Raw genomic sequence first — 27,061 nt, 5'->3', positions numbered from 1 at the left:
GGCAGGGCTGGGAGTGCAGGGAAGGCTGAGGAACAGAGCTCAGAAGAAGAATAATCAGTTTTTCCTTCCTGCTCTTCAATGGTGACATAAAGTGAGCATCAAAAATCCCCTTTCCTGATGAGAGGCTGCTGAGGGGCCTGTCCTGTGTCTCACGGCTGGAACCACTCGTGCTACAATCTCCCTTTGAGTCCAGATCATGAAGGCAAAACTCGCTGCCATTCCCAGACTGCCTGGAGGGCCACGAGCCGTGGGTACAAACCCGGAGATTTCTGGGTTTTATTCCCGTCTCTTTCTTCCTGTGCCATTGGGCTGCTGCTGTTTGATGTGTGCCTGGCTCCCTCCCCTCCACCTCTCACACGCAGTAACAGCATTTTGGAGGTGGTGCCATCCTCACCTGGTGCTGATCACGGCTCTCTGGGAACCTGTTAATTAATTTTTTTGTTCATCTCTTGAAGCTGGAGCCAAGCTGCTGCTGGTGGTGCCAGTGTAAGGAAGGAGAGGGGGAGCTGTGGAAGGGAGGGAAGGATCCCAGATCAACTCTGCCACCAGTGCCATGGCAGGGACACCTTCCCAAACCTCCCCAGATGAGAAATTCCCTTTTCTGCTGCCACATTTGCCTCGTACAGGCGCCTATTTCCAGCAGGAGTAGAGGAGAGGAACTGCTCTGTGTCCCTGTCGAGCAGCAGGACGGGTTTGGGGGGCCCTCCCACACACACAGGGCTGCAGCACATTCAGACAATCTTCCTTTAATACAAAGTCAATATATCTACATACACCGTGGTATGAAAACCACTTACTGTTTCAGTTTGAAATAACAGTGTGAAAGCAACAGCACTTTGCTCTCATACAAAGAAAAAAAACCTCCCCCCTCCCCCCAACTTCTCCAGTAAGATTTTTGCTGCAACATACTTAGAAATTTGGGCAACTTTCACACAAATAAGTAAAATCTCGAAGAAGCCTTTCAGTCGGTTCTTTTTTTTTTTTTTTGTTTTCTTTCTTTTTCATTTTTTCAGTTAAAGACAGGAAATGGGTTGTGTGGGGGGTTCTGGGCAGCACTTGATGGCCATGATTACCCCTTCTAGAAAAATAAAAAAAAAAAAAAAAAAAAAAAAGGAGAGGGCAGAGGTGAGCAGAGTTTGGGGCAGGGTGGCTTTTCTCAGAGATTTTGAGCTCTGGATGCTGAAACTCCCGGGCACCGGAGGCACAAGCAGCTCAGAGAGAGGCCAGGCTGGGTCTGCAACACACCTGGGGTGGTGAAAGACCTGATGGGTGTCAAAACTCCAAAATCCTTCTGTCTCCAGTCAGCAAAAGCCACTGGTGGTGTTGGATGTCCCAGTTCAGCCCTGGCCCTGCGTGGCCACAGATGAAGGGGAATTGGCACTGCCACCACCCCTGACGGGGAATTGGCACTGCCACCACCCCTGCACCTCCTGCTCCCCTCCCTTCCAGGGACCTGGGATATGTCTGTGATTGAAAACAAGAGAACCCAAAAAAAAAAAAAAAAAAAAAAAAATTACTAATAATAATAATAATAAAAAAAAAAAAATCCAGAAAGGACATTTTGTTCTTACATGAGCAAGTTAAACCTTTTAAATGGTAGAAAAGCAATATGTAGAAGTAGCAATTTGCACTGCATTTTTATATATCACAGCCATTACACGTAACATTTCTACAGTGAAAAAATAGACTGTCTTTGAACATAATATGAACAAATAAGCAAATTTTTCTTTTAAATTCATTGACTGATATTCTTTGTCTTTAAAAAAAAAAAAAAAAAGGAAAAAATACACTATTTAAAAAAAAGGTAATGTCACTTGTTACAGTTACATCGATACTTTAAAGAAAGCCACTCACAGTATTTGCCATTGGATGCACCTTCCTGGATCTTTCCCAGTTCTTTTACAGCTGGGGCACGTTGGGGACAGTGGGAGATGTGCAAGGAGTGCCTGGGGCTGGGCCAGTCCTGAGAGGAGCTCCCGAGAGCTGCTGAGTTCAGAGGCGAGGGGCTGGCACCAGGAACCAGCTGGGTTTGGGGAAATCAGTTTCTGCAGGTGGTTCTGGGGCTCCTGCAGGGAGATGGGGCTGGCAGGAGCAGGGGGGCACGGCTGCCAGGGGCAGCAGCGGGCTGTGGATGTGCCAGGAGCCTGGGGAAGGGGCTGCCTTCGTCCCACCCTGCTCCAAGGAAAGCCTGATGTGCTGGGAGGGGGCCCAGACCCGGCAGCCAGAGAGCCCAGCCCAAGCAAGGCAGGGGTTACCCCCCACAGCCAGCTCTGGGGGTTTGTAACTCGCTTCTTTCAGCCTTTTAAATACCCTAAAAAATAAAATTTTGGAATTAGAAGAAATGAGGAATGTTCCAAGTATTCAAAATGTGAGCTATAAAACCTCTGGCGTGGCAGGGGCATCCCGTGAATGTTTGCAAGGTGCCTGCAAGCCCAGAATCATCCCAATGCTGATACTGAGGTTATTAAGACTCCAGCTAGAAGAACTCCTGACCCTAAGTCTGCCTAAGTGTTGAGATTTAGCTCCTTTTCTTTCACAGATCACCTCCAATTCTGCAAGTGACTTCCTTTAAAGACTGCCAACTACATTAGTAAATAAACTGAACTCTAATGATGTAACCAAAGTCGGTTTTTCCTTCCCTTCTCCAGCAGAAACGGTTCCCAAGGTGTGTTGTAGCTTTTGGATCAGTTTCCCCATGTCCATCCATCCGTCTCTCCATCCATCCATCCTCCCCAGGGAACACCTCCTGAGGTTGCAGAGCAGGTCTGAGCAGCCCTCGTGGGCTGCCCCTGCGAGGGCCAGGTCACAAGGTGGAGATGCCCAAGGGGTGTTCCTTCCAATCCTCCCCCCTGCTCCCGATGCACTGTCCAGATGAAAAGGTTCTTCTTCTGAGTCAGTTTTGTAAGTTCAAGCGCTCCTCCTGGGTCAGAAGAGGCCTTCCAGGACTGAAGTGGTTGGTAGAGTCTGCACAACGATGGCTTTTTATGTTGCATAGTGATCAAAACTTCCCAGATACTCCAGAGCTGCCTGGTAACAGAACTGGTATTCATCCTGCCAACAGCAAAGAGAAGCAGCCTCAGAGGTGGGGATGGGCTCCTCAGGATCCCTGTCCTGCTTTCCAGACAGCCCAAAGCTGAGCAGGAACCTCTGTGATTCTCAAAGAGCTGAGAACTCCTGAAAGAGGGAAGCTGCAGCTCTCCTTTATGCCTGTGCCTCTCAGGTACTGAACACCCCCCTCTCCTGTCAGCCCCTCAGCCAGATTTGTGTGCTTGGCTAAGAACAGAGCCTCCATACTGGCGTGGAATCTTTAAGGGACTTCCTAACAATAGGAATATATATTTTTTTAAAAATTCATTTTGTATTCCTTAGGTGAAGTCAGCAGTGCAGCCTGGGCCAGTGAAGGGAGTGAAACGAGAGGGGCTGGAGGTTCCTCTCCCAAGCCAAGCCAAGCCAAGCCAAGCCAAGCCAAGCCAAGCCAAGCCAAGCCAAGCCAAGCCATTTCATGATCCCTGGGACAGGCTGGGGGCCCCCCTCACCTCTGTTTGCACCATTGCAGGTCGTTGTGTTCGCAGCATCTTCACTGTCTGGAAAATATCTACAACCCCCTCGTAGCGCATCCGCTCCAGGACGATGCTCAGGGTGATGAACACTCCGGTCCTGCCCACGCCAGCACTGCAGGAAAGGGGGGAAATCATCAGGGAATTGTGTGCTGCAATGTCCAAATGTCCCTGCAAATGCTGCTTGGGGTGGGGCTGAGCCCTGTGAATGTGTTGGAAGTGGAGAGTCTGGGTCAGTCCTCCAGGAGAGACACCCAGAAATAACCCAAGTGCCACAGTGTGACCCAAAAAATGTTTGGGGAAGGGAAATTTGAGAAGTTAAAAGCTTTGGTAGTGGTGAACAGTGTTCAGTGGGAAAATGATTCATAATATGTAATATTGGGCTTTTGAAAATGAATAATTTTAATGAGAATGGATCATCCTGTTCTGCCTGTGGGTAAGGAGGTACAATTCTTGCTAGCAGCAAACAGCCCAGCACTGCTGGAGGTGTAAATTGGGTTGAGACTGGTAAAAAATACTTCTAATTCTGCAGGTCAAATACTATAGATACTCTGTAGATATGCTATATGTCATATTATGGCTCCCATCTCCTTCAGAGATATTTCATCTCTCTAAATATAAAGAGTCAAAAGCCTTGTGGGCAGTGCCAGGGCTGAAGGGAGATGAGTTTGGCTGGCAGAGGCAAATGTTTGGCACCAACACCCCAAGAAACCTCCCTGCAAGGATGGGGTGGAAAGGGAGGATATCTGGATTTCAATTCCCTCTGCTCTCCCACATCCCCTCTGGGTGAGGTGTGTCCAGGTGCCTACCTGCAGTGGACAGAGATGGGGCCATCCTGGCCAAACTGCTCCTTGGTCTTGTGCACCTGCCCAATGAAGTCGATGAAACCTTCTCCTGATTTTGGCACACCTTGTTCTGGCCAGTCAGTGAACTGGAACTGACGAACAGTTCGCGACTGACCATCCTGGGGGACAAAACAGGAATAGTTCAACACCTGTGTTTGTGACAACACACACAAAAAGGCAAAAAAAACCCTCCTGCTTTTGCTGCTGGTTTGTGAAAGGGCACTAAAAGTTGAGGCAGCTCAGTGCCGTAGTGGAGTGCACACGTATTTATTACCCAGCCCCATGGTGATGAAGCTGCTTGTGTTGCAGCTGACATTCCTGGAGTCAGGCTGTCAGCACAGATCCATATCCTGGCAGGCGCTGAAAGCTCTGACCACTGCAGACAGCACAGATGGAGTCTTCAGCAAAGGAACGTTCAAGGTGAGGTGTTGGCCCCTCTAATCAATCTTCACAAAGAATTGCCACAGTGTCAGAATTACAGCTGACAGGAAGATAAATCTTGTTCTACGAGGACTGATGAGGCATCCTCCTCCTCAACCTTGCAAATTGAATTATCAGGTTCTGGAATACTTTGGCAACCTCAAAAGCTGTGCTGTGAGAGGGAGGGTTATGTTTGCTACTGAAATTTGAGAAGGTATTGAAATGTTCCTTCAGATGAGAAAGCTGACATTGAATCGAAGATTATTGGAGTGAATTTGTCCCTTTGAACATGACTGACAGTGGCTCCTCTCCAAGCCATAGAAGTGCTCATTTTCTGAAGGGTGCAGAAAAACCTTTGCAAGATTTTTATCAGCTTTTGCTTTCTGCTTTCACCTCAAATAAGCTGCAGCTAAACCCCAAAGCCAGGCACCTCTCTAACAAAGCAACTCAAGGCAGTGAGAGAGGTTTGAAACTACTTTCAATTTGTAAGAACAAATACTCCAGTCCAATCTGTGTGTGCGTGTTCTGTTCCTCATCACAACTGAGCTCTCGGGCACATGGACTCCAAACCTCCCTGGGCAGCACCTTCCACTACCTGACCACACTTTACATGGAGAAACTCCTGGTGATGTCCAGCCTGAACCTCCCCTGACACAGCTTGAGGCTGTTTTGTCTTGCTCTGTGAGCAGAGCACCTTGTTCTGTGCAGGGTTTGGACTCGATGATCCTTGTGGGTCCCTTCCAACCATGAGCTCTCCTCCACTGATAACCCCAGAGAAAGCGTAGACACCTCAGCCAAGCCCCCCAAACCCTCCTGCCAGCCCCATTCCTCCCAGTTTGAACTGCCCCACGCCAGCACCTACCCTGGCATCTGTGACCTTGAACTCCCTCAGGATGTACTGGGGCATGTTGTACTCAGCCATGGGGTCCACCACGAAGTACTGGTACCGTGCTGAGCGCTCTGCAGGCCAGTACTGATGGCACTTCTCCTGTTGGGGCAAACAGTCCTGTCAGCCCTTGTCCATCCTGCAGGATCCCCTCCCAGCCCCTTCCCTGCCCTCCAGGGTCCCTCCCAGCCCCACTCACCCGCCCCATCTCCCGAAGCTTGGTCAGCATCACCACGATGGTGGAGTTGTTTTCCCAGAGCATCCTCCAGAAGTCCTCGGTGGTCTCTGCCAGCGGCCCCTGCGTGGCTATGTAGGCTCTCTGCTGCCTGGGGAGCCCAAAGCAAGGAGGGGTCAGGGGGGTGAGCACTGCATGGGCAGCAGCTTTGGGGAATGCAGGGAAAGGCTGGAGAGTGGCAGAGCACATGGAAATGCTGGGGAAGGACTAGAAAGGGGTTGGGATGTCTTTGGTGCCAGTGGTCAAAATAAAGAGCCAATGGTGAAGCTCTCCTTAAATATCACTTCCAAGGGGTAAATCCAACCTAATCCCAGTGCCACAGCCGTGGCCAGCACTGCTGGTACTGGGCAGGAGGAAAAGCTGAACATGGAGCTGCTTTGCTCCCTCCAAAGCCACCCATGGAGCGCTGCAGCTCCCAGGGCTGGATTTTCCTGGGAGAAACTTTGGGGATATCGCAATGCCCCCACATCACAGAGGTAACAAAAGGGCAATCCATATTAAGAAACCTGCCAACGGCCAAATCCACACTGGGCTGATCCTCTGTGTGCTCAGGACCTGCAGCTGAGGAGGGGCTGCACTGCTTTAGAGGATCATTTAATAATTTAGCTATCAGAGAGGTAATTTAAGACTACCACAGGGGAAAATCTCCTCAGCAGGCTGGATTTGGGTGTGGGGTGGGATTTAGCCCTGGCACCCATGATGGGGCAGGTGATGGGCAGCACAGGTGATGGGGCAGGTGACGGCCAAGAGAGGTGATGGGGAAGGTAATGGGGCAGGTGATGGCCAGCAGGGGCTGCCCGTGCAGGTGATGGGGCAGGTCGTGGCCAGCACAGGTGATGGGGCAGGTCGTGGCCAGCAGGGGCTGCCCGTGCAGGTGATGGGGCAGGTCGTGGCCAGCACAGGTGGTGGCCAGCAGGGGCTGCCCGTGCAGAGGCAGCCCGGGCTCGGGGCTCGGGGCAGGGCCGTACCTGTAGCCATCAATGAAGCTGGCGTTGATGTAGTCGGAGCCCTCGACGCCGCGGATGGGCTGCAGGCACACCCGCGTGGTCTCGTAGGGCATGATGTTCACCAGGCGGTTCTTGAACTTGTTGCAGGGCAGGTTGGCGCTGATGAAGCGCGAGGTGTGGGCCTTGGAGTTGGCCAGGCGCTGCGGGCAGGGGACACTCACTGGAGGCTGCTCCTGACCCATGCCAGCCCCTTAACCTGTCCTACCCTCTGGGTGCCCTCCTGGGGTTTGTTTTTGGGGGTGAGGCCTTTCCCTAAGCAAAGCTTTCAGAAAATAGTACTACTACTAAAAAAGTTAAAAATCCCTCCAATTTAAGAGGGAGTAAAGTCATTCTGGGTCTGGAGCGACCAGGGAAGCTGCCTGTGGTGCCAGGCAGGCCTTCCCAGGGAACCGCAATGTAAATACCTCCCACATGGAAGCAGCAAGGTGCCACCAGCCTGACGAAGGCTCCCTGTGACCACCCAGCCCTGGGCAGGCCCATCCTCACCTTGAACTCCAGCTCCATGCCCGTGACGTGCTCCCTGGCCTCGATCTGTGCCAGTTTCTGGATGTAGCTGTAGAGGTTCCGAGCCGGGACCTCGGTGTTGCCGCAGGCCACGGCCTCCAGCAAGGCATCGTGGATGAAGCTGTACTGGTCCTCAGTCTGCACCATGTAGTTGCGCTGGGACCTCATGAGGGTGACGTGCCCATAGATGTCCACGGTCTTCTCGTGCTTGATCCTCTCCAGCATGGCGTCGATCACGATGAAGCAGCCGGTGCGTCCCACGCCCGCGCTGGGGACAGGGCACGGGGAGTGAGAGACTGGCCTTCACTGGGCAGTGCCTGCTGCCCCTCCACGCTGCTCTGTGTACCGTGCACACTGTCCCATGTCCCCTGCACGCCGCTCTATGTCCCCTCCACACTGCTGTGTGTCCCCTCCATGCTGCTCTGTGTCCCCTCCATGCTGCTCTGTGTCCCCTCCATGCTGCTCTGTGTCCCCTCCGTATCTCTCTGTGTCCCCTGCACGCTGCTCTGTGTCCCCTCCGTATCTCTCTGTGTCCCCTGCACGCTGCTCTGTGTCCCTTCCATACCTGTCTGTGTCCCCTCCACACCTCTCTGTCCTGTGTCCCCTCCACACCCCTCCATCCCCTCTCCACACTGCTCTGTCCCCCCTGCACACTGTCCTGTCCTCCCTCCACACTGCTCCATTCCCTCTCCACACCTCTCTGTCCCCTCTCCACACTGTCCTGTCCCCCCTCCACTGTGACACCCCAGGCCAGGCACAGCTGTGGCAGCCCCCCCTGAGGCTCCAACGAGGGGCAGGCAGGATCTAAACCCCCCTGTTTAATGCCTCAGATCTCTGCAGCTGAAGGAGCACCGATGCTGTAATGAGCAACATGCGTCACCTCTCTCTCAATGTTTTTGTGCATCAGGTAACATCGGACCCGTGTGTAATGGCATTTGTGCCTCAGCAGGGCTCTGTGCTCTCTTGTGCCACTGCTAATAAAGGGTTTCCTTTTACCATTCCAGTGCTGTCCCTTTTTTCCTGGAGCCCCCTTGATCTCTGTTAATTAGACTGCCTAACACCTGAACCAAGCAGGTGACTGGAGCTTTGGCAAGAATTTAGCAGCTGATCTGGGAGCTGGTTGTGAGCTGACAGCTCTTTATTCATTTTCTGAGGTGCACAATAATTGCCATCTGCAAGGGTAGTGATAAGTTGCCCACTCACAAAGACTGTTTAAATGGCATCCTCCAGCAGAGGCAGGATTAGCTTCCCCAGCAGCCTGCACAATGCAGATCTTCCCCCAGTGCCCAGGAACCTGCAGGCTCCTCCACACCCTCCTGAGGAACACAGGGATTTATCTGCATTGAGGCCTCGAGGATTCCTCACTGGGGTTGTAAATTGAATTAGGGAATGCTACCTGCCTTCAGCCTGGCATTATCAGGAAGGCTGCAGCACTCAGAAACCCTCTGTCAATCACTGTCAGCCCTGCCTTGGGCAGCTGAGGCAGCTCTGCCTCCCAAACACCTCCAACACCCTCTGAGGTCGCACCTGATCCTCCTCCTCCTTTCTCACTGTGGCCACAAACAGCCCCACCACACAGAACCAGGCACTGCTCCAGCACCAGGCACTTCCCACTGCTCAACAGGATCATCAAACCCCAGAATGGTTTGGTTGCAAAGGGACCCTAAAGCTCATCCAGTGCCACCCCCTGCCATGGCCAGGGACACCTTCCACTGGAGCAGGTTACCCCAAGCCCTGCCCAGCCTGGCCTGCAGCACTTGATCCAAGTCATTTGGCCCAAATAGTAACCCAATGGTCTCAGGAGCCACTCATCTTGGTGCAAGTCCAAGCGAAAGTAATGAACCTCTCACTAGTCCTAAATACATCCATACTCTTAACCCTAGTAACCCTCTCCAGCCCCATCCTATTCCCTCTTCTATCCAACAACCTCAAAACCACTCCCAGCACAATTACAAACACAGTCAAAACTTCCTTCTTAATCAGCCTAATCCCAATAACAATCTACATCCACTCTGGAACAGAAAGCCTCACCTCCTTCTGAGAATGAAAGTTCATTACAAGCTTCAAAATCCCCATCATCCCGTTCCCCATCATCTCAGGACATGCTGAGCTCAATGGAATGCCCAGGTCCCTTTCTCAGATGCTGCCTGGGAACGCACCTGTGCCCAGGTAAACCCACCCCCCCAGAAGTGCCAGGGGAGGGGAGCAGTACCTGCAGTGCACCACGATGGGCCCGGCATCCGGGGGGTTGCAGGTTTTGACCCGCCTGAGGAAGGCCAGGAAGGGCGTGGGGTACTCGGGCACGCCGTGGTCGGGCCAGGCCGTGAACTGGAACTGCCGCACCTCGCGCTTCTCGCTGGAGCCGTTCTGCAGCACAGCACGGCACGGTGTGGGGTCAGGGAGAGCAGCACGGGGTCAGGGAGAGCAGCACGGGGTCAGGGAGAGCAGCACAGGGTCAGGGAGAGCACACAGGGTCAGGGACAGCAGCACGGGGTCAGGGACAGCAGCACAGGGTCAGGGACAGCAGCACGGGGTCAGGGACAGCACACAGGGTCAGGGACAGCAGCACGGGGTCAGGGACAGCAGCACAGGGTCAGGGACAGCACACAGGGTCAGGGACAGCACACAGGGTCAGGGACAGCAGCACAGGGTCAGGGACAGCACACAGGGTCAGGGACAGCAGCACAGGGTCAGGGACAGCACACAGGGTCAGGGACAGCAGCACAGGGTCAGGGACAGCAGCACAGGGTCAGGGACAGCACACAGGGTCAGGGACAGCAGCACAGGGTCAGGGACAGCACACAGGGTCAGGGAGAGCAGCACAGGGTCAGGGAGAGCAGCACGGGGTCAGGGAGAGCACACAGGGTCAGGGAGAGCAGCACAGGGACAGGGACAGCACACAGGGTCAGGGACAGCACACAGGGTCAGGGACAGCAGCACAGCACAGCACAGTGTGGGGTCAGGGAGAGCAGCACAGGGTCAGGGAGAGCAGCACAGGGTCAGGGACAGCACACAGGGTCAGGGACAGCACACAGGGACAGCAGCACAGGGTCAGGGACAGCACACAGGGTCAGGGACAGCACACAGGGTCAGGGACAGCAGCACAGGGTCAGGGAGAGCACACAGGGTCAGGGACAGCACACAGGGTCAGGGAGAGCAGCACAGGGTCAGGGACAGCAGCACAGGGTCAGGGACAGCAGCACAGGGTCAGGGACAGCAGCACAGCACAGCACGGGCCCAGGGACAGCAAAACCAAACTGCCTGGGCTGGGTGTGCCCTGAGCCACAACCCCATCTGTGCTCCCCCACTGCATACAGGGAAAGGCAGGAGCTGCTTCAGAAGGACGCTGTTTATTAATAATATCTGTAATGCTTATTGTTATTTTAATTTTAGTAAAGTCAAGTCACGGGATGGTTTGAGGGGGATATTAAAGCTCATCCAGTGCCACCCCGTGAATGTCCCATATTATTTGTTGATAATGTACAGGTGTAAGCTCGCCTCGTAGAGGGAGGACCGTGGTTATTCATTCTAGCATTAATTCTCCTACTTAAATATAGGTTGTTAATGGGGAGGGAGTTATAAAGTTCTGATATTTTTGTAGCGTAGAGCTTTAACGCACTTTTTGTTGATGGCTGCTTGAGGTCCCACATTATAATTGGGGAATCAATATTTATCCGCTTGTAGAGATTGTATTCTTTTTTAAAAGGAGCTGTACCCCCTTTAAATAGCCCTTAATTAACTTCATTAGGGTTTGTGGGTTTTCCTTGGACAAGAATTAAGAGCGAACTTAGATTCCTTTCACAGGTGACCAGCTATCACCCAGCTGGGCTGGGAATAATGGGACATTCAGGGGATGGTGAAGGGGACATTAAAGCTCATCCAGCGCCACCCCTGCCTCGCACAGGGTGTGCCTCCCTCCTTGTTAGGAGGGAATCCAGAGCTCTTGGGGGTGGGAATGAAGGTTTGGAACTGCCATGAGCCAAAGTGGTGACATCAAAGATTTACTGATCTTTTGGAATGTTGCAGCCTGAGACCCCTTTGTGACTGGAGCCTGCAGGTGTAAAATAGCTCAGGGTATGTGACCCCCCTTCCCAACTCACTGTTGTGAGTTTTTCCCTTATGAGAAACCCTTGAGTATTCCTGCAGTTCACCAGGAGTGTTCCAGCCCCTCTCCAGGGAAAAGAGGAGCAGGAGCCAGCTCACCTTGTGCAGGGAGAAGGTCCTGACGCAGAAGGTGGCCAGCTCGATGGTGTCCAGCAAGGTCACCTGGATCATCCCGTAGGTGTCTGTGCCTCGGCCTGGCCAGTACTGGTCACACTTTATCTGCAGGGCAAGGAGGGATGGCTCAGTGCTGGGCAAACCCAAACTGGGGGGTGCTCACTCCCAAAATGCCCTGGTGGCAAAGGCAAGGGGAGGTGCAAGAAGTGTCTCTGCACAGCACCAGGACAGGGACAAACCCACCAGAAAAAGCTCCTACTGACTAAGCACAGACTTTGATGCTACATCGATCCCACAGACAACAGACTGGAATCATCCTGAAGATTAGAGGGAATGTACTGGGGCTTGTTAAACAAGAGAACTGAATGTGAAACTTGCCACATGATTAGCTCCAAGACAGACATGCAGTGGGATCCAGCAGCCCCTTCTCCTGGAGTTGCCAAGGAGGCTGCAGCTTTCCAGGGTGAATGGTTTGTGGTTTTTTTTTACAAGCAATGAATCACTGAACTTTCAGGGTGCTGGCAGAGCAGGCAGAAATCCCCCCCTGGCTGCACATCAAAGGGATTTGCTGTTCCCCCAGCTCTCCCCTCCAATCCCCCCGGATCATGACTAACCAGTCATCCCTCTCATGCATCTTACCCGTGATTTCTCCTCCAGCTTAGTCATCATGACAATGGTGGCTGAGCGCTGCTCCCACACCATCCTCCAGAAGTCCCCAAAGGTCTCTGGCAGGGGCCCCTGGGTGGCAATGTAGGCGTTCTGCTTCCGGTACCCGTCGATGTAGTTGGCATTGATGTAATCACTGCCCACAATTCCTGTGTCAAATCAGCAAAAATCAGCCATCTGCAAGGACTTCACACAGCTGGAAGCTGCGCTGAGGAGATTTTTGCAGGGATGCTGTAAGAGTGAAGCTCACTGCAGAAACACCCGAGCCTTGGTGGGTCAGGATGACCCAGGCTCCTGGCAAGGTGTTCCCAGCTCAAGCTCCTGCATTGCAGAGAGACAGCAACTCCTTGCAAAAGGTACTAAAGAGACCAAATATCAGGCCTTGAAACCGTGGTGTTTTTCCTCATGTGCTTAACAGGAGCAAAGTCCTGGAGCAGGGCTCCTGCTGCATCCATAGGACAAACCCGAGTCCTTGTCCCAGCCTGCCCCGAGCCCAGGCAGAAATGCACCTGGTCAATGACTGTGTGGTCCATAGTCTAATGCCAGGCATTGAGCTACAGCTGGACAGAGTAAAGAATAAAGCCAGGCTTGATTTAGCCAATGAAGGCTTTGAAATTACAGGCTTTGACTTGCTGTAAATTGCCCGCTGTCATTTTTAAGAGTGTTTTTTTTTTTCCCTACCCGCATGAGTTACAGGCTATTGAGCTCCAGCTGCTCGCCTGGGTCCTTGCTTGAGGGTTTGGGATGAGCAGGAGGCACTGCCAGAGTGAAGAGGTTGATTGGGACATGGCAGGAGAAAGCTGCTCTGAAGTTAAAACGCCCAGGTTCAGCTCCGGAGCCGGCGCCTGGCACGGAGCACTCGGGGCTGGTTTGGCTGCTCCCGAGCACAGCGAGTGCCTGGCAAGGCTGCCAGGATCTGCAAACCCATGATTAACTCGGTGCAGAGCCCTTCACTCCTGTCTGCAGGGCAGCCAAGGCTGGGGAGCAGCACCAGTGGGGATTGGGCTGCAGCAATGGGGGCTGCAGCAATGGGGGCTGCAGCAATGGGGGCTGCAGCAATGGGGGCTGCAGCAATGGGGGCCGCAGCAATGGGGGCTGCAGCAATGGGGGCTGCAGCAATGGGGGCTGCAGGAATGGGGGCTGCAGCAATGGGGGCTGCAGGAATGGGGGCTGCAGCAATGGGGGCTGCAGCAACGGGGGCTGCAGCTGGTGAGGGGTGAGCCCAGAGCAGCCTCCCTGTCCTCAAGGGCACCCGGAAACTTCAGCTGCTGGGAAATGGCTTTTGATTAAATTTCTACCCTTGCTCCCTCCCAGTCTGAAATTTCAGGAGGGAGAGAAGGTGGCTGCCATGGCAGGAGTGTGTTTAGGGCTGAGCTTCCAGAATTAATCTCCCCTGCAGCCCCCTGGGGTCCACTCTGTCATTTGAAATGGTGGCGTGAGCTCCTGCAAGGTTTCACTGTGTGACAGCCCCAGCTTCAGAGAAGTCACAGAATTAAAACCACTGCTTCTCCCTGACCAAGCAGGCAGTGGCAGTCTGCATCCTCGACAAATTCAGATTTTAAACAAAGAAAAAGCAACAAAACTATAATTCCTCCAGCTCCTTTCATCTTCCAGCCCTGAGCATAACACAGAGCCTGGTAGGAAGGAGCACAGCAGCCAAGACATGTCAGAACCTCTCACATGCTTGAAAATTCAACCTTGGCCCATCATCCTTGCACTGTTGGTCCCTCACAGAGCCCTGGGCAGAGCTGGAAGTGCTGCCTGCATCCAGCCCCAGATCCAAGACCAGCCCAAGTGTCCTTCACTCCCTCACTTGTGCTCTTCTCCCCTCCCTTGAATGACAAAGCAACTTTTTAAAGCCTCTGCTTTCCTTGGCTCATACAATATTAATCTCGGAATTAAACCAAGGCAGAACACAGTCAGCTTCACAAGGAGAAACATTTAAAGCCCTCTAATAGCAGACCAGAGCAATCCAGATTTGTGCAGTTTTTTGGCAGATCACCGTGCTCTGCTGCTGCCTCAGCTCTCCCCCTTCCCCGTGCCCCTCAGAGCTACCGTGGCACAGGGAGATTATTTTAGCAATTCCCTGGTCTCAAAGGCTTTGGAATTAACCTCTCCATTCACCAGGCAGTTACCAGGACATCCCACATCCTCTCTGCTCTGATGATCAGCTCTTGGCAACGCAAGCCTGGCCTTGAAGGCTTTATCCACCCAGCACAGCCACATCCTGAGCCCACGAAACTCCAGCATTATCTTGGCAGCAGCAACCCAAGCAGGTGCCCTGTTCAACTCCATCTCAAGCCCCTCTTATCCTGGCGTGCACTGGAGCAGCTCTGTCAAGAGCCACGAGTTGTGAAATTTAATGTAAATTTCCTGACTGCACCATCGCTCACATAAGCAGCTCAGGAAACAATTTATGACCCGCCAGGCTTGCTCGAACCCCTTCTTATCCCCAGCCTTTTAGGGGCCAGGGCTGCAGCAGGGGCTGCATATCAAGTGATCTTTGTGCCTGTACAACTCAGTGGCCACATCTTTGCTGCTGCTGCCTCTCACATTTGCTTCCCACTCCTCCCTGAGCAGCCCTGCTCCGTGTTCCACCACCCTGCTCTGCTCCCTCTGAAGCACTATGTGGTCTGAATGCTTCCTGTTAGTCAGAGCTGTATCCAACAGGCATCTCCAAGCAAAGGGAAGGCAGCTTCTTGATAAACCAGCCCTTGATATGAGGGATTGCAGCGCCAGGGGAATATGTCAGTCACCAGAATTTAACAAATGCTTGGTTTGCAGAGGTATCTCCTGCTTGCCAAACTCCCAGGGAGGCGTAAAGAGAAGAATATAAATAGAGATGAGAGAAGAGCGTGTGCAGCGTGTTCCCTGCAGGAATCCATCCTGGGGAGGATGGAGCAGGGGGAGAAGAGTGTGTTCCCTGCAGGAATCCAGCCTGGGGAGGACGGAGCAGGGGGAGAAGAGTGTGTTTCCTGCAGGAATCCAGCCTGGGGAGGATGGAGCAGGGGCTGCTCCCTCCCTACCTTCGATGGGCAGCAGGATGACGCGCGAGTGGTCGTAGGCGATCACGTTGGCGTAGCGGTTCTTGGGCTTGTTCACCTCCAGGTTGGAGTGCTCCCAGGTGAACTGCTGGCCAGGGTCGATGGACTGGAGGGATTGGGAAGGGAAATGGGAGAGTCAGTGAGGAGAAAAGCGGCAAACGCAGTTCTGAGCTCTTGCTCCACGTGGCTCTGCAGGTCTCACTCAGGAGCACAACAATCACAATTTGCCAGAACCCAGCTTTGCTGTGGGAAAGCCCCAGCCCCGTGGAGCAGCTGATGTTCCATCTCCCTTGGCCCCAGATGGAATACCTAAGGTCATTCCCCCTCTGGACTCAGCACCAAAGGTTTCCAGTGCAAATGGGGAGGAATCCCCACAGGAACCTGGCAGGGACAAGAGTGCATCCCCCAGCACAGAAGAGGGGTAGGGACCCCAGCCCTAGGACACTCAATCAACATGGGTTTTTCTTAGAAGGGATGAAAGAATAAACAATGAAATGCACTGGAGAGAAAAATCCCCTCTGCCTGTCCTAGTGATTTATGCCAGGTTTGGTGGTGGGGTTTTTTTTTTCCTCTCTAAAGTCCAGCTGTCCCAGATATGGAAATTAGGTTAATTACGTTTACCTCTAAATCCTCAGCCAGAGAATTAAATAAAACAAGGGCTTAATTCCTTCATCATTTTGCAGAGCCCTTGGGGTTTGCCTCAATTGGAGGCTTGGCAGGAACGTGCAGAGCTGTGTTTGCTGCTGCTTGCTCTCCCTCTGACTGCCACCCTTTGGGGACGGGGTCCCAGATCCCAGATCCACCCCTCTGAGCCAGCCCCGCTGCCCTCCCTGGCTGTGCCCACCCACCCCGGGCACAGCTGGTACAAAACCATGCACAAAACCAGCTCAGAGCTCACTCTGGCTGCGGAGAATTCCTAACTAATGGGTATTTATACTATTGTAATGTGTCTGTTTGCTCTCCATCCCTCTAATCATGCCTCGCCTTCACTTCATTAGCGATGTTTGTTCAGCTCTGGCTCTCCCTCTGGAGGAGGCTGGGCTGGCTCAGAGCCAGGGCACTCGGGATGTGGCATTATGCAGATCAGCCTCTGGAATCTGGATGGAGCTCAGAACGAGCTGCTGCTGCTGCTGCCCCCGAGACCCAGCGTGGGAGGAGAGACCCGGGCAGAGCAGAATGCGCCTTCTCCAAGGCCTGACCCTGCTCCAGGTGCCCGGGGATCAGGGAGGCAGGGCAGGGAGAAGCAGCCCTTGATTGGAAAACATCCCCTGGCTCCCTGCCTGCAAACAGACACAGCCAGTCCAGACTCACCATTAGGCTAAAAATGCCAGGGCATTTGGTGTCTTTCAACAGCAAAACCAGGAGCAGAGAGAGGCTTTTTACACGGGCATGGAATGACAGGACAAGGGGCTTCAAACTGACAGGTTTTAGGGTGGGTATTAGGAGAAATTCCTGCCTGCGAGGTGGGGAAGGCCCTGAGCAGCTGTGGCTGCCCCTGGGTCCCTGGCAGTGCCCAAGGCCAGGCTGGACAGGGCTTGGAGCAGCCTGGGACAGTTAAAGGTCCCTGCTGATGGCAGGGGGACACTGGGTGGGCTTTAAGGTGCTTCCAAACCAGTGCAGTCTGATATTGGTCATTACACTTTCCCTATCACTACCACTACCTGCACAAACCCCTCAGACACGACAAGAAGCACAAACCATCCTGTTTTCCCATCTTTAGCTCCGTGGCTGCTGATGGCATCAGCTGTGGAGCACTCCCTGCTCCTCTCACCCAGCTCAGCTGTATAAAAACTGGGTGTCACAGTCCTTCACTCGGTCTCCTGTGTCCTGCAGCAATCATGGGCACCCCAGGGACAGCTCCATCCCTTCCAGGACTGCATCCCTTCTCTGAGAGAGCTCAGCCTCTGCTGAGCCAACAGGAGCAGCTCACGCACCAACCTCTTTCTTTTTATGAGCTAGAACTGAACCCAGCAAAGCTCTCAGCAAGTACTTAATTTTCAATACATAAATAGCTTTTAAATTTCAGCGAACCAGGTCTTTAAAATGAAGCTGTTCATTTGGATGAAGGCCTGTCTGAATTCCCTAATTCCTGGCTCTGCAAACCCATGCGCAGCACTCACTCTTGCTCATACCTCATACTCTTGGGATAATTTCAGGTTATCATTAGCTTTGAGATGCTCTGTGTGTTCAGCCAGCTCGGAAACGGGGATGGGTGGGTGGCTGAGCATACCTAAAAGACAAGACAGCAGGAAAAGGATCTCATTTAATAATGACTAAAATTCACAACCGTTGCGCATTTTATAAGAAAGAAGGAACAAGAAAAGAAAATAAATTACAATGTAAGATCTGCAATGAAAGTAGGGAGGTTAGAAGAGAAGAATTCAGGGCTCGAAATTGTGTCCTTGGAAGTAAAAAAAAAATAAAAATCAAGGAAATAAAAAACAAAAAACAGTAAAATGAGAGTGTTCCCGTGATGGCCCCATTTTCAATGTGGAAATCAGAGCAAAAACAAAAAGGAAAATCTGAAGAGCAGATGCGTGTTAGCGATTCCAAAGTGGACTTGGAATGAGCAAACGCTGCCAGAGGAACCCACGCAGCAAATGGCACAGCACCCGCCAGGATCAGGAACCAGCTCCAACAGAAAGGGAGGCAGGGGCAGATCCAGCCAACCATGGAGATGTGGGCAGGAGATGGGAACATGCAGATGGGGGGAAGCAGGGGAGGCTTTTCAGGAACCGGACTTTGTGATCTTTAAGGTCTTTTCCGACCTCTGGGACGCTCGGGGTTTGTTTTTTGCACAGTGCTGAGAAGAACTCTGCAAGTTCTCAGCCTGCTCATGCATGGGCACTGAGCTCTGACCCCCACCATTCCCAGGGTGCAGCCAGCCTGGGAGCAGCCAGCAGGCTCCTGTTCCCTCTCCTGGCTGCTGGGGGATGCTCCTTGTGCAGCACAGCCCTCCCTTCCTCCCAGCGCTGTGGGCTGGGCCGTGCAGCCCCATCCGGGCACCTTCTGGGATGGACGGGCAGCAGACCCTCCTCGGGCAGGGAGATTGGGCATGATGTTCCTGAGCTGCTTCAGCTGCTGCCCCTGCAAGCCCCCAGCACTTTGGTGTGCTGGTGTTGAGGCAGCCAGGGAACTCACTGGAGCCATACTGGGAGGTCCCGCTGGGTCAGACTGGTCCAACTGGGGCGCATCTCAGCCAGCAGCCATGGCTGATTCAGTTCTCAGCCTGGGATTTGCACATCCTGCTCTGAAAGGGGCAGCTGGAGCTCTGGGAAGAGCAAGCAGAGACCCTTCCTTGCCAGGGAACTCACTGGAGCCATACTGGGAGGTCCCACTGGGTCAGACTGGTCCAGCTGGGGCACATCTCAGCCACGGCTGACTCAGTTCTCAGCCTGGGATTTGCACATGCTGCTCTGAAAGGGGCACCTGGAGCTCTGGGAAGAGCAGAGACCCTTCCCTGCCCACAGCACCTCAAAGGCTGTGCTGCAAACCCACAGGAAAAGCTCTCCGTGCTTTGCTCATCTGCATGGGATTATGTTTCTCCAAAGGCTTCCCATGCTGTCTGCCAGCCTCCCCAGAGGCCTGGAGAGCAGCACTGTGAGAAGCCCTGGGCAGTGCCCCCGATGAGAAGGACAGGGGTGGAGAAGAGATGGAAGCCAGGGAGAATTTCGAGCCCCGTGGGTGTTGGTGGGTGACAAAGCAGCGGCGTGGCAGCAGCATGGTCAGATAACTCTGAAAACTCAGCACAGAGATGGCAAAGCAAGCATGACATCCTCAGTTTTACAGTGACTTGGGAGAGGCGCTGCTTCCCCCAGGCCTGGGAACGGGGTGAGTCTGCCAAACCTCGACAGGTTTCTCCTAAGCTCACCACACATCTATTTTCAGCACAAGGAAATAGGGCTGAAAATAGATGAAGAGGGGAAATACACCAAAAAAGCTCACAAAAAATAACCCTGAGCTATCCTGGAGGCTGTGCTGGCTCCATTACAGCCTGCTGGGATCAGGGCAGGAAACCTCTCTGGGCTCATGGAGGAAAAACTCCCATTGAATCTCTTGTTGTCCTGTCCCACCACACCCGGAGGAGGGTTATTGCTCCACCTGCATGGAGGGGGCTGCCATCCACCCCAGCACCAGCTGCAGGCTGGGGTGGTGCCAGGAGCTGGTCCTCTCCCAGTGTGGGATGGGGAGGCCACCCTGGCTGGGATGTTCCAGATCAGACCAAACCAGTTTAACACCACCAGCACTCGACAGACATGTAGGTTAAAAGGAGAAAATAAACAATCTGAAACCCCAGCAATAACAAGCAAGAAAAACCCCAGATCCTGCTTGGCTCAGAAGTCATGGAGCAACACGTGCAAGAACCTCTGAGCCTGTGGGCTGCATGGGAAAAGCCCTCTGTACCAACCTGGAATGAGGACTCACCTTCCCCTTGAAGGAATTTCCCAGATTTCCTTCATAAAACTCCAGGAAAAGCCCAGAGTGTGACCCCAGCAGCTCTGCCCTTTGCTGGGAGCATCCTGCTTCCCCTCCAGCCCTCCCTGCACAGAGCCTGGCTGGGAGCAATGGGAACTTGTTCTGCTGCTGTCAAGGACAGAAATTCCTCGTGGGATTCTTTCCTAGGGCTCTTTGGAATAAAAGAAGCTCTGCAGCAATAAACACTGCCCTGCTCAAAGTGCCAAGTGCAGGGGTTTTGCAGGAGGATCCAGGAGCTGGCCATGGAACGAGGCAGGAGTGGCACTGCCTCAGCTCTTCTCTCCTTTAATTCAGGAACTCATCTGGGGTGTGAGGGGCTGAGTTCAGCCAGGAAAATACCCACATCCCCTCTGTTACAATGAGGGGACAACTGTGACATATTCCATACCAAACAAACCGATATTTGGTGCAAATTTCCCAGCCCTTGCATCTCCCAGCACAAGCAGCATCTGTGACTCTTCACATTTGTCAGCTGAAACCTCACATCCTTCCCTGCCCAGTATTAAGAAAAAAAAATCCAAGCCCACACCACCCAGCAAGGCTGGGATCTTGGCTCCTAATGGGATGAAATCTTTCCGAGCCAGTCTCATCTAACATTTCAATCACTTGAATCTCTCTAATCTTATCACAAAAGACTTGATTCTCTGCGCGCCAGCCAAGTCGCCAGAAACGCCACCCCAACAACATCTGCTCTGTGGCCAGAGCCCATTTATCCTGCAAAGTCACCGTGGCTGGAGGCACCCTGTGAGGTCTGGGGTGGCCTCTGCTCCCCGTGCTCCTGGAACAGCTCAGTGCCAAGGAGCAGGCCCCGCCACAGCTGGGAAATCACTTTTTCCCCCTGGATGAAAAGGGGCTTGAATGGCTCTTTCGGAGGGGGATCGGCAGCTGCAGCTCCAGTTTCTCTTTCCCTGCGTTGCAAACATCAAAGCACAACCCCCCCAAGTGACACCAGGGCACAAAAACAGGGGACACTGAGGACACTGAGCCAAGCAGCAGCCATGGAACATCTTCCACAAGGGGAAAGGCAGCCCTGGATCCTCCTGGGACAGCGAGGGCAGGGTGGGAACCCAGCTGCTCCCCTGTCCTCCAAAGGGCCCTAAGGGGGAACTGTAAAACTGGAAGCACAGTTCAGACACACAGATGGCACAGAAAAGGGATGAGATGGGCAAACACCGCAGGAACACGGAGAATTCGGCAGGAAAATCAAAAAGTAGTAACAGGAACGGAACAAGAATTGGAAAGGAAAGTGGTAGAAGAGGAAAATAATAATGGGAGGGGGGAAAAATGAAACCAACAGGAACAAAAACACACAGGAACTAACTTTCCAAGTCAAACTCAGGGTCACTGAGAGGGCTGCTCAGACCAGAATCTGCAGAAAACAGTAAAAAATAAATAAATAAAAGATACACTTTTGTAAAAATTTCATGCTAATTAAAAAAAAAAACAAACAAACAAAACCAACATAAATCTAAAGAGGAAAAGAAAGGTATTTTTGTGCTGATTAGGACAGGATATCTAAGGTGTGCTATGCTTTCCCCTCTCTGAGCTGCGCATTCCCACTCCCATGTCCCTCCTCTGTTTTGATGGAGATTCTACCTGGGGTCACCTGTCTGGAGAAGAGCCCACAGGCCCCTTCTGTGCCACAATTTATTGAATTTAAATGCCTTTAACTCAGAGAGCTCCTGTGGACTCTTCCCCTGCAAACTGCACCACAACCACCAACACACTCCAAGCTCATTTTCCCATCCATTTCCATTTTCACCCAATGTTTCCAAAGTTCTGTGGGAGGCAGGTGACCAACTCCCCCAAATCCTTTAAAACCTTTTAGTGCTTAACAAATAATAAAGCAGAGTAACACCAGGTGGGTCAGCTCTGGCCAGAGAGCCTTGGGAAGGAAAGCATCTCCTGAAGGCAGAGTGGACACAGGCAGTGTCCTTTGGGATCTGCAGAGCTTTCATACAGGTCTGGGTGTCTCAGGTACCCTTTATAAACCTCCCAGAGCCAGAATTGAGAGGTACAGCACGCCCAAAGCAGTGGGGTCAACACAAGGCTGACTCCATCCATCCATCCATCCATCCATCCATCCATCCATCCATCCCATTACCTGCTGGAAGCACCCTCAGCTGGCTCTGCTGTCCTGTGGCACACAGAGAGGGAAAGACATGGACCAGCACTTCCAGCTGCTTCTTGGCACCAAGACTTTTTATTTTTATCTCAGCAGAGTCATTTCATCTGAGGCAGTGCAGCTCCTTCTCTTGGGTCTCCCACCTCCCTCCACCTGGAGCACCCACAGGATGCTCCCAACAGGAAGCACCAGACAATGGCAAAAACCCCAAACAAACCCAGACAAACTGCTGGGCTGCAGCTGGGAGCACTCAGAACATCTCCAACACCTCCAGACGCTCCTGCAAGAGCTGCTCTAAGAGCTGATTTAGGGACCTACCTGTGCTGGACTGCTGTCCCTGCAGTGAACCTGCTCAGCGTTGCTCCTAAGCCTGGGCTGATCCCAACAGTGCCTCCTATCTCATTTTGATAAGAGCCCCTCAGCCCAGCCCTGCCTTTGTGCCTGCCCTGCTCTCTGTCCCTCCTGCCAGCCTCACCCTCAGGAAACTGGACAATGCCAAGGACAGGACTGGGATGGGGAAACAGGAGCTACAGAAACATTGCTAACGAGCACAAACAGCAAAAAACAAAAAATAAAATAAACAAACAAACTGAAAACAACAGCCAGCCCCCAAAAAGCACAATAAATTCCCTTCCAAAGCCTCGAGCACCAGGAACTGGAGGCAGAGGTGTGGACAGGCTCTGGGGCAGCATGGCCACGTGTCCCTCGGGGTGCCAGCGGTGCTGCAGAGGTGCCATGCGGGCAGTGGGACACGCGTGGGCGTGGGGACACGTGTGTGCAGGGGGGAGGAGCACAGAGCTCACAGGGCCAGGCTGGGCAGCTTGGGGCAGCCTGGGGTGGAACTGAGTGGCCTCTAAGGTGCTCCCAAGCCAAACCAGCCTGGGATTCCATCACAGCATCCGCACCGAGTGAGGAGCAGCTGCCTCACCTGCTCCAAGCAGCTCCTTTCCCCTGGCACAGCCCAGGGCAGGCCTGGCTGCCTGCAGGAGAGGTTTGGCAGCAGAGAGCACCAGTTCAGGTGGGGCTGGAGCACTGGGCAGCCTGCCACACTCATCTCCCCAGCCAGGAGCTGCCAGCTGGGGCACAGGGCAGCACTGGCACAGCCACGGTGTTTGCAGCTCAGCCCAGAATGCACCAATTTCTCTGGAAATCCAGGAAAACCCTTCTTCTGCCTTGCCAGCACTGGGCATAACCTGTGCAAGGTCCTTGGGGATGCCAGCAAAGGTGGCTCCCAGCATCCCCACTGAGTACAGACAGGGTTGGATCTCCAGGCTGTGCCCAAGGGCAGCTCTGGCTCTCCAGGCTGTGCCCAGGGGCAGCTCTGGCTCTCCAGGCTGTGCCCAGGGGCAGCTCTGGCTCTCAGGCTGTGCCCAGGGGCAGCTCTGGCTCTCCAGGCTGTGCCCAGGGGCAGCTCTGGCTCTCAGGCTGTGCCCAGGGGCAGCTCCAGGCTGTGCCCAAGGGCAGCTCTGGCTCTCCAGGCAGTGCCCAGGGGCAGCTCCAGGCTGTGCCCAGGGGCAGCTCTGGCTCTCAGGCTGTGCCCCAGCAGCTGCAGGCAGGCAGGGAGGGCTCAGGGAAGGGCCAGGTGCCCCCTCCTGCCTCCCCAGCAGGTCAGGCTGGTCAGCAGCAGGTTACCTGGAGTCTGGAAGTTGATTCTCCTCATCTCCACGGGGTCCTTGGGGTGGTGGGGGGCAATCTCAGCATTGTTCAGGAGGCACTTGGTCCGTGGCTCTGAATCTTTGCGTTTGCTTCACAACAAAGCCAGAAAAGAAAGAAAAGAGACCAGAAAGAAAAAGCAGCTTAACTTCTGGGCCTTGAGGTCTCAGCTGTTTCCCAGCTACTCGTGTTCAGGCACGAGCAAAGCTCCCACAGAAAAGCGAAGGTGCAGTCAAGGGTGTAAGGAAATAAAACACATCAGAAAAGGGATGAGGTTTGGCAGCTTTGCCAGGGCTGTGTTTTAGGGGTTGACCATGGTCTGGGAGCCCCTCAGCATCTTTCAGGTAAGTCTGGAAGCTCCCCCTTCTCCCAGCAGCAGCAGAGACTGGCAGCCAGGAGCAGCTGAACTCCCACCTCACCCTCCCTGCTCAGAGCAGCCTCCACTGAACTCTGCAGAGCAAAAAATGTCCCAATCTGGCCAAGCCACTTCCAGCCTGAGAGCACCAGAGCCAGCAGAATCGTTTGGAAAAATACAGAATCTCCTGGCCATGACCTTGGGCTTTGAGCTCTGAAATTGCTGTTGGCTTGTTCAGGAGCCCTCAGAGCTGCCCTGCTGCAGGCAGAGAAGTCAGAGCAGCACTTTTCAATCTTCTTTGAACTGCAGAACCCTAAAAATGTGGGTTCAACAAACAGTGTAGACACATTCTCTCCCAGCACAGCTGTGCCTGCTGAGATCCACCTCTCCCTGCCAGGCACCAGAGCCTGCTCCAACCCGCCAGCTGAGCTGCACATGGAAGTGCTTCCCAATATATTTCCCTCCAAATGGCTTAGGTTAGCTCAGGCAGCTGAAAAAGTCTTTGCTGACCTGGCTCATTCTCCTTGAAGAGAATTTAGAAGCAAAGCCCAGTGCTGACCTAAAGATGTGATAATTTCTTGCAGAGAGGCAGTGATGAGCTGCTGGGAGCTGAACCTCTGCAGAGAGCTGAGAATGTGGCCCCTATCCTGAGGTGGGAAAGGTGGTCCAGCCCTTCCAGCAAGGGGCTGTGGAGCTCCTCACCTCTCCTGCTCAAGCCTCCCATCATCTGCCTGCAGCAGCAATGGCAATCACTTAGGCAGACAGGAGGTTATCCAGGACATTTTGAGCTGTCTCTTGATGTCACTAATAGCCAGAAGAAGTGGTCTGAGCCCTGCCAGCACTGCATGGGGCAGCATTTTGGAATGACACCACTTTGCAGTTTGGGTTTATTTTTGCTGCAGTTCTGAAGCTGCTGTTAACAGTTCGTGGACTGAACCCATCAGTGAAAACTCTTCCAGCCTTGGAAATGGTTGGGGAAAAGTCTCATTTCTGCAGTCATAAACAGACTCTGTCAGAAGCCCTTGGCTGAGGGGCAGGAGCAGCTTCTGCCACAGGACAAGGCCAGCCCAGCTGTGAGAATGCTGCTTGCACTGTGCCAGGGGCTCAGGACAGCCCGTGTGGAGCAGCCAGACATGCAGAAACCCACTCTCACCTCTGCCTGCCACACAAATGAGAGCTGCTCTGCTCCATTAACCAGCACTTCATGAGCCATTTACTGTCACTGCTGCCCAACCGGGGCAAGGGCCGTTTCATTTAGGAATGGACAAACAGGAGAAAGCTGGGCTTGCTTTGCTTTTTCTGCCCCAATTCAAACATGGTCCCAGCCCCAACACCACACAGCAAACACTGCTTAACACACAGCAAGCAAGAACCCGAATACATGGCAAATCTGGTGCTCTTACCTGTCTGGTTTGCTGTCCAGGAAGGCAGTGAGTGGAGAGGAGACAAGAAAAACGCTCAGGTTAGAAAGGACTTGCAGAGCCAGGGGGAGGCATTTGCTCAGCTCTAACCCTGGCAGCAGAGGTGGGACCAGCAAAGATCACCCAGCCAAAGGGACACCGACCAGAACCCCTAAGCCCCTGCCAAAAGCACAGATGGAGCAGGGCTGGGAGAGCTCCCCCCACCCTGGGAATGAGCTGTCCTAGCTAAGGACCCCTCTGCTGGCCATTGTCACCTTTATTTACTCTGCTCAGCCCCTGCTGCCCCCTTCCCTTGCCCTGTGTGTGCTCAGGGACCCCCAGCTCCCATCCACACCCCATGAACTGCTCAGAAAGCCAAGGGGAAGGGAGACAAAAAGAGGTTTTCCCTTCTCTCTCCTGAAGAACCATACCCTGCTCCTGTCTCCCATCTCCAGCAGGAAACCAGTCTGAGAGCAGTGGAGGTCTGTGCTGCCCCCCAGCCCAGGGGTGCCTCCCCTGCATCCCCCAGTGCCCACAGGGAGTCCTGGCACACTCAGTGCCCAAGGGAGCGTCTGTGGGACAGGCACAGCTTTCCTGGGAGGGCACAACCTGCAGCAGCAAATCCCTGCTGATCCCTCCTGTGCTGGGCACACTCTCCCATCCCAGCATTTGTGCCTCAGGGAAGGGTTTCCCCTCATGAGCAGGACAGAAATCCCCTTTAGGGCCCTGGGGACGCTCAGAACCATCTCAGGGGTGAGCAGCTCTTACTTTTTGTAGAGCAGGATGGCGATGACGATGCAGATGATGAAGACCACGGCCAGGACGGGCCCAATGACCCAGATGAGCCCCTCCTCACCATCAATGATGGGCTGGGGGTCAGGGTTGTCCAGCTGGATGGGGTCAGAGAAGGGACTGGCAGCATAGGTCTGCAAGACAGGGAACAGGGTGGAACACAGCTCAGAGGTGGCGTGGGACTGAAGAGGGCCAAGCACAGGATATTGCACAGGAGGAGCTGCTGGAGAGGGTGTGAGCTCTCTGCACCACAACCGAAATGCTGACAGGGAAAAATGCCCTCTCCAGCCCAGAGAAAGTGCCCTGTTCCTGGGCATCCACATGAGGGGTATCTTCCAATGCTCCAGTGAGACAGAGCACGGAAAGATCTCACTCGTGTGAGGCTGCAGCCTGCCCTGTGTCTGTCATTCCTGCTGCTCCTGTTCCAGCACAGCCCCGAGCCCCCACCACTGCCACAAACACACAAACACTGCCCAAGCTCTCACGTAACCATCTGGATTTTGACAGTCAGAGGGGATTACAGAGCAAGAGGGAAGGGATTAAAACAAGAATTAACGCTTGGTCTGGTGACTGAGAGAAAACAACACTGACAAATAAATACAAAGCAGTAAAACACTGTGTGTGTCCTCTGCTGCCTCTTCGCTGAGCTGGTTCTTGAGGAGGATCAGAGACACATCCAAACCCTTTTAAAGTCCTGACAAAGGATGAATTCCCATCCTACCCAGGAACTGAACAGCACAGAGAACTGGCATGGCCTGCTTTGGGAGAGCAGCCAGGGATAGGACAGGAACAGGGGCTCTGGGTCCTTGAACTCCATCAGCTCTGAGCAGGCTGGAATGCTGCTCCACACTCAGGAGCTGCTGCGGATCCAGGCCACT

General features: G+C 53.5%; 1 protein-coding gene across 1 annotated transcript in view; it reads right to left on the bottom strand.

Annotated features, from left to right (window-relative positions):
• Positions 1–730: 730 nt before the first annotated feature.
• PTPRS (protein tyrosine phosphatase receptor type S) overlaps positions 731–27,061 on the bottom strand; it is a 150,391-nt gene continuing 124,060 nt past the window's right edge. The window contains exons 20-35 of the mRNA XM_063161109.1: positions 26,160–26,317; positions 25,395–25,406; positions 23,616–23,728; positions 21,180–21,227; positions 17,515–17,612; positions 15,365–15,488; positions 12,312–12,487; positions 11,658–11,777; positions 9,667–9,821; positions 7,437–7,722; positions 6,912–7,090; positions 5,908–6,034; positions 5,685–5,810; positions 4,367–4,521; positions 3,537–3,672; positions 731–3,051 (exon numbers count right to left, since the gene is read on the bottom strand). Coding sequence (XP_063017179.1) covers positions 2,983–3,051; positions 3,537–3,672; positions 4,367–4,521; positions 5,685–5,810; positions 5,908–6,034; positions 6,912–7,090; positions 7,437–7,722; positions 9,667–9,821; positions 11,658–11,777; positions 12,312–12,487; positions 15,365–15,488; positions 17,515–17,612; positions 21,180–21,227; positions 23,616–23,728; positions 25,395–25,406; positions 26,160–26,317 — 2,082 coding nt within the window. The 3' untranslated portion in view covers positions 731–2,982. The remainder of the gene's footprint in view (positions 3,052–3,536; positions 3,673–4,366; positions 4,522–5,684; positions 5,811–5,907; positions 6,035–6,911; positions 7,091–7,436; positions 7,723–9,666; positions 9,822–11,657; positions 11,778–12,311; positions 12,488–15,364; positions 15,489–17,514; positions 17,613–21,179; positions 21,228–23,615; positions 23,729–25,394; positions 25,407–26,159; positions 26,318–27,061) is intronic.

Source organism: Melospiza melodia, chromosome 7, assembly GCF_035770615.1.
Source record: "Melospiza melodia melodia isolate bMelMel2 chromosome 7, bMelMel2.pri, whole genome shotgun sequence".
Classification (NCBI taxonomy): domain Eukaryota; kingdom Metazoa; phylum Chordata; class Aves; order Passeriformes; family Passerellidae; genus Melospiza; species Melospiza melodia.
This window is presented reverse-complemented; position numbering and strand designations above follow the sequence as displayed.